This window comes from Sinocyclocheilus rhinocerous, unplaced genomic scaffold (assembly GCF_001515625.1).
Source record: "Sinocyclocheilus rhinocerous isolate Xijiao unplaced genomic scaffold, SAMN03320098_v1.1 scaffold666, whole genome shotgun sequence".
Lineage (NCBI taxonomy): Eukaryota > Metazoa > Chordata > Actinopteri > Cypriniformes > Cyprinidae > Sinocyclocheilus > Sinocyclocheilus rhinocerous.
In genome coordinates this window covers 82,291-88,928 of record NW_015661984.1, presented here as the reverse complement: position 1 = coordinate 88,928, position 6,638 = coordinate 82,291, and the positions used below count along the sequence as shown (strand labels likewise).

The 6,638-nt window shown below is 48.6% G+C and overlaps 1 protein-coding gene across 1 annotated transcript in view; it reads left to right on the top strand.

Annotated features, from left to right (window-relative positions):
- The window catches only part of LOC107726989 (neural cell adhesion molecule L1-like protein), a 62,296-nt gene that overhangs the window by 47,208 nt on the left and 8,450 nt on the right, over positions 1 to 6,638 (top strand). Inside the window, exons 24-25 of the mRNA XM_016536729.1 lie at positions 4,739 to 4,864; positions 5,683 to 5,755. Of these exons, the coding sequence (XP_016392215.1) occupies positions 4,739 to 4,864; positions 5,683 to 5,755 (199 nt within the window). The remainder of the gene's footprint in view (positions 1 to 4,738; positions 4,865 to 5,682; positions 5,756 to 6,638) is intronic.

The following is a 6,638-nucleotide window of genomic DNA, read 5'->3' as shown; positions in this document are numbered from 1 at the left end:
GACTGTGGCGATGGGACATGATGTCTCCATTCCCTCCCTCAGGGAACGAGGGTTGCACATGTAACTGAAACGTTCCCTTTCAGTCGGTCACTGTCGACGTCACGTCGGTGACCGACGAATTGGGAATCCCTACCAACGAGCCACAGGTGCTGCCCCCTCCAGTGGCCTGTGTAGGCCTCCCGAACCTTCCTATAAGGCAGACGATAGGACCGGGCTCTACACAGAGAAGGTTGACTACTGCTGTTCCTCGAGCAACCCAAACATTAGGACTTGGATAACACTGGGAAAGTTTGCCGTTCCTACTTGGAAGAGGCACGTTGCGGAGTCACCTCCTCCCAGAGGGGGTTGAGTGACATTTTACTCATGTGGAGTAACCCAAAAGAGTCTTATTGCACATGGAAGTCTCTGAGATGGTTCAGGCTGCATCATCTAGAGCCAGCAGAGTGTAGCCTCCGTAACAGACAAAGAGCTGCTCTGAGGTCCTAAAGCTCTGAGTTCTATACACGTACTGTCGCAGTGCGCGTACAGGACTTAGCAAAGATAGGGCTGGGTCTGCCTCCTCCAGGGGCAGCGCTTGCAGGTTCAACACCTGGTCCCTGAAGGGAGTGGTAGGAACCTTGGGCAAGTAGCCGGGCCGGGGTCTCAGTGTTGCACTGGAGTCAGCCGGCCCAAACTCAAGGCACGATTCTTCGACCGAAAATGCCTGCAGTTCCGCCACCCTCTTGATCGAGGCCAATGCAGTCAAGAGTAGGGTTTTCATGGAGAGAAACTTCAACTCAACTGACTCCAAAGGCTCGAAGGGAGCAGTTTGTTGTGCTCTTAGCACCAATGCTAAATCCCAAGAGGGTAAGGAGGAGGGCCTAGGGGCCTTTAACCTTCTGGCCCCCCTAAGGAACCTGATGACCAAGTCGTGCTTCCCAACTGACCTCCCCTCTATGGGGTCGTGGTGTGTGGAGATAGCAGCAATGTGAACCTTAAGGATGGAGGGGGACAGCCTATGCTCCAACCCTTGCTGTAAGAAGGAAAGCACGGCTCTGATCAAACATTTCCAGGGGTTCTCTCGGTTAGAGGAACACCATTCAACAAACACGTCTCGTGGACGGTCCTCATGCTGAAGCGATAGTGAGTGCTACCTCCTGGGGTAGGTTACCTAGAACCTCCACGTTCCGTCCAGGGACCACACATGGAGTTTCCACAGATCCGGACGTGGGTGCCAGAGGGTGCCCTATCTCTGAGAAAGCAGATCCTTCCTCAGAGGAACCGGCCGGGGGGGGGGTCTGTCCCGAGGAGCATGTGTTCTGGGAACCAGGTCCTGTTTGGCCAATATGGAGTCACTAACAAGACCTGCTCCTCGTCCTCCCTGATCTTGCACAGTGTCTGTGCGAGTAGGCTCACTGGGGGAAGCGCATATTTGCGCAGGGGCGACAGGGACAGCCCGAAGGGCAATACCTTGTACTGATATGCCCGACCCTCGAAGGTGAAACGCAGGAATGGCCTGTGTCACGGGAGGATCGAGACATGAAAGTACACGTTCCTCAGGTCGATCGCTGCAAACCAGTCTTGGGACGGATGCACTCGGAAATGCATTTCTGCATCAACATTTTGAACGGCAGCTTGTGAAGTGCGCGATTCAAAATTTGCAGGTCCAAGATTGGTCGTAACCCACCACTCTTCTTGGTACAATGAAGTAAGGGCTGTAAAACCCCGTCCGCAGGAGCCACCGAGACGGACTGGGGAGTGCTAACCAGGCTCAGAGAGACCGTGCCAGTGGAACCAACGGAGCCACCGATGTACCCGTGGTGGGGCAGCGCGGTGGAACACATGGACCCAGCCTGTGACGGCCACGCCTGTGACGGCAGAGGACACATATGAAGCGGTCTTCTCCTGATTCCTCCTCGTGCAGCGTGTGACGACAGCCCGGCGCGTGACGACATGAAGCGGGGACTTAAGTGCTACAACCCTTACCTGGTTCCACGAATGGGCAGGAAGGGTGCTCTTGGGCAACCCACTGCTGCCCGCTGGCGAAAGAGGAGGAGGGAAGTGATCCTGTGATGCACAGTCCACCACTCTCCTCCTCTTGGGACCCAGAGACTGAGGAAACGTCTCTTTTCCTGAAGTTTTGTGTACCGCTGGCTGCTGGACCAGCGGTGGAACACAAACAAAATGAAACAAAATATTCTCCACCCGGCCGTCCTCCGGGGAAGGGAGTGGTGCGGTCACCATCTCCTGATGAGCAGTCCCCTCCATCTCTGGGTCGTCCGTCTCAGGGCCTCTTGCACTTGCGCTTGCCGCCAGGTTTGGCAGTGGCCTGGATGGGCTGGGTGTCCTGCCTATGGCCGGCTTCACGATACTGCCTGGTGGAAGGCTGCTGCTACTGCATGGGAGCGGGGGCGGACTCAGGGGGGTGCCCTCGGCGACGAGCAGGCTTAGGGGCTGCGGCTGGAGTGGAAACAGCAGGTTTCCTCAGGCGCATGATGTGCTTGATCGCCTCAGTCTGCTTCTGCGCCGCTGAGAACTGCTGGGAAAAGCTCTCGACCACGTCGCCGAAAAGGCCGGTCTGTGATACGGGAGCATTCAGGAATTGCACCTTATCATGCTCCTTCATATCGGCCAGACACAGCCAGAGATGGCGCTCCTGGACCACCAAGGTGGACATCGCACGACCCAGAGACTGTGCGGTTACCTTCGTCACTCGGAGCGCGATGTCTGTCGCAGTACGCAGTTCAAGTAGAACCGTTAGGTCACGACCACCCTCGTGCAGGTCCCTCAGGGCTTTGGACTGATGAACCTGCAATAACGCCTCCCCACAAGCTCTGTAAGCACTGCCAGTTAGACTTGACGAATACTTACAGGCCCGCGAGGGGAGACACGGGTCACCCCGCAGAGTGGTAGTGGCCTTGGGACACAGTTGCATGGCCACAGACCGCTCCACCGAGGGAATGCCCGTGTACCCCAAAGCGGCCCCACCATCAAGGGTGGTGAGGGAGGAGGAGCTGCACGATTTGTTTCTGGCAGAAAAAGGTGCCTTCCAGGATCTTGTGAGCTCCTCATGCACTTCCGGGAAGAATGGCACCGGAGGGGGGTGCTGAGAACCAGCACGACCCCCACCGACGAACCACTCATCCGAGTGGCGCCGGAGGGGGGTGCTGAGACCCAGCACGCCCCCCACCGACGAACCACTCATCCAGCCTCGAAGGACCGGAACGCGGTGGAGGATTCCACACGAGCCCAACATTCTCGGCGGCCCGGGAAACCATAGCCGTCATCTCTGAGTCTGACTCGGGCAACGCCACTCTCCCCAAAGCACCGAAAGATACGGGCGGTACACTCTGTCCAGCAGAGGGCCCAGCGCGCACCTCCGGAAGCTCCACCGGCTGCGGAGCGCTTGAGGGGTGAGGAACTTCTTCAGGAGAAGCCCTCACCGTGATCCTCAAATCACCTCTGGCACCATCCAAAGCAGCTACGCCCCGAACGAACGCTGGATCATGTCAGAGGCAGAGGGACTCCGCCACGTTTGACGTAGCGGAGTCTTTTATGCAACTCCGAGATGTCCCCACACAGAGAACAGGTACCATCCACGAACGCTTCCCCAGCGTGCTTAATGCCCAGACACGTGAGGCAGCGATCGTGACCGTCCTAAGGTGCCAGGTAACGACCACATCCAGAAGCACACGGGTGATGAGACATCTTTAAAAAGACGCGATCACCCGTGTTGCTCTTTTAGGGATTGCTCTTTTAGTGCTGAAACACGCAGGGGAGCTGGCCACCACACACTCCTGGTGTGGCTGTCTGCACGCAGGATGATTCCCATGAGACTGTGACCACTGCTGCTGTCTGCTGTAACGCCTGCACTCGCTTTCTGCAATCACTCGAAGAGAAGAGCAGTAGTGATTCACCACCGCTCGGCTCCGAAGTGAAAAGATGAATAAATGCGGTGCACCTGCTGCTTCTTATACCCGCGCTGCGGGGTGTGGCAGCCAGATGCGAATTCCGCATGCCAATGTCTATTGGCTCATTTAGTTACACTCAAAGTGGATTGGCCTCTCTGGTGAGATCCCAATTCGTCGGTCACCGACGTTATGTCGAGAGTGACCGACTGAAAGGGAACAGCTTGTTACCTGCAACTTTCTGATATCAAACAGACAGACAGACCTTTGGACATAACGGCCAACATCTACACGGCAACAATGCCTACTCTATATTTGACAAAAACTTGGCCCATCTATTCAGTGCGAGGTAATACAGAGGAAGTAGGGTAGATAATGTTATTCATAAACACCAGAAGAACTAATGAAAATGCCACTGAATTATGTATGACTGCTAGATGTAGCACCTACAGCTCTGCATATGCTTCCGACGGACAAGTGACTGAAATTTATTTGCAACTGGGTTCCTGATCATTTAAATTTGTCAGCAAACCCACAGCCTCAGAAGAGCCATTTATGCCAGAGAACTGGTGGCAAATGTGTTCAATTCATCAAATGTGCAGAAGTTAACTATTTTTGCTATAAGGAGTACACTTCAAGTAATTAAAATGTTTATGATCCATTTAAATACTCTTTGTGTTCTAATTGTTCTCATTTGACAAACCAGATCAGAATTTGGCACAGGAACCATATTTAAAAACGCCATTTGAAATGTGTTCTTCTAACCCAAAAAGACTGTTATTTTCCCATATTTTCAAGTTGACAACATGAATCAAATTTTTCCAAAAACAAACTCTCTCTTGTCCTTGCAGTGCCTAGTAAACAACTCATGGCATCCCAGGAGTGGTTTGTAGTGATGATGTGTGCGGTGGCATTACTAACTCTGCTTGTCCTCATCGGCTGTTTTGTGCTCAAGAACAAAGGCGGCAAGTACGCAGGTAAGACACAAACAGCTTCAGAGGTCACACAGACCTCTGTCCAAGCTCACAGTTCTCTGCAGTCAAAGCATTTACACCTTAGCTTGGTGCTTTTGTTAGCTTTGTGTTGTGTGGCTCTGTCGCACTAACCCATAGACTTATTACTAGCAGTGTCAGACGGATAACCTGAGATCAGTGAGCTTTATTGGTCTGTCCTCACCTGCTCCTACTGGTCTCCCTTTGCTCTTCACATGTATATTTAAGTTAACCAATATGAAATGCTTTTAATGGATTCAAGAACAAATTATGTCCTGACTGGATTATTGCAACAGACACTTGCATGCATTAAAATGCATAAGAAGCCTTATGGAGCTTATGGAATAAATCTTAAGGCATTATTAGACCATTTTAAACACTTTGTTCTTACATCACTGTGGCTGTTTACATATAGGTTATTTATAACTTACCAAGCTGAAAATAATTCAAGTTTTCTCCAGTAAGACCATGTCTTACTAGCACACAGTAGTTTATCTAAAAGGCAGTCAGTGTCCTTGATGTGCTTCCACAAAGCAAAATAGAAAATATTCTCCCAAATTTGGAGAATATGATGTATTGAATGTTTGCTCAGCAATTGCAAAACAAGTGGATAACATATTATCTCTTATGAATAACAATGTCATTTTTTAAATGATATCAAGGCAAGAAATTTCAAAAGCAACTGAGAAAATGATACACAATGCACTCTCCTTGAATGTTGTAATTTCACTGCAGTCAAATCTCCCAGAATAGTATAATGATATTTTATGATAAATAACATCTTTGCATTTTTTTCTTTGCAGTGAAGGAAAAGGAGGAAACTCCCGCTGATCCCGAAGCTCACGCCATGTGTGAAGAATCTCCTTGCGAGTACAGGTCAGAGAGCCACACTAGTTCTGTTATAGATAGTGACACAAGTTCTTCATCTCACTGAGTTCCTGTAAAATCATTTCTTAATGCCTTTATCTCCTGCAAATAAACCCCTACATGTACGCCATTTACTTGGAGCCACATGGAAAGCATTGCTCTGCAAGCTTGAACTGACTCTGTGCTCACTAGCCACCACACAGGTAGTAAACAGCAGCTTTGTTTAGCACAAAAGTCAGATTTTTAGTGTAGCGGTGTATGTTGATAGTTGTTATATTGTGTTTAGCCATGTAGTACAAATTTAAAAGAGTTCCTCAGTCATAGAAATACCTGAAAATATCTGGCAATTTTCAAAAGTAAACATTTAAGATGTTTTTCCAGGCCTGGAAATGTTATGGAAGTAAATACAAAAGTCAAGGCAAATTAATGAAACGTTCTAATGAATATGTAAATATGTTTTTCTTCATGGACTAGATAAATTTAAATATTACATATGCAAAATTTTGCTCTTTGAGAGTTTTTAAGTCAGAGTCTGTTGATTTGCTAATTGCTATTATTTTAAAAGATTTGTATCTGACATACAAATGGAAATTCGTTGATATATTAAAAAAATTTTGAGCCAGTATTTTTTTATAAAGAAATAAATACTTTGATTTAGCAAGGACGCATTAAACTGATCAAAACTGACAAGACTTGCTTTATTAGAAAAAAATTATCTGTTTCAAATAAATGTTGTTTTTTCAATCTTTTATTCATCAAATAATCCTGATAAAAATGATCAGTTTCCACAAAAATATTAAACTGCACAGTATTTTCAATTAAATAAGCCTTGGTGAGCATAAGATACTTCTTTCTTATATATTCTTATATATATATATATATATATATATTT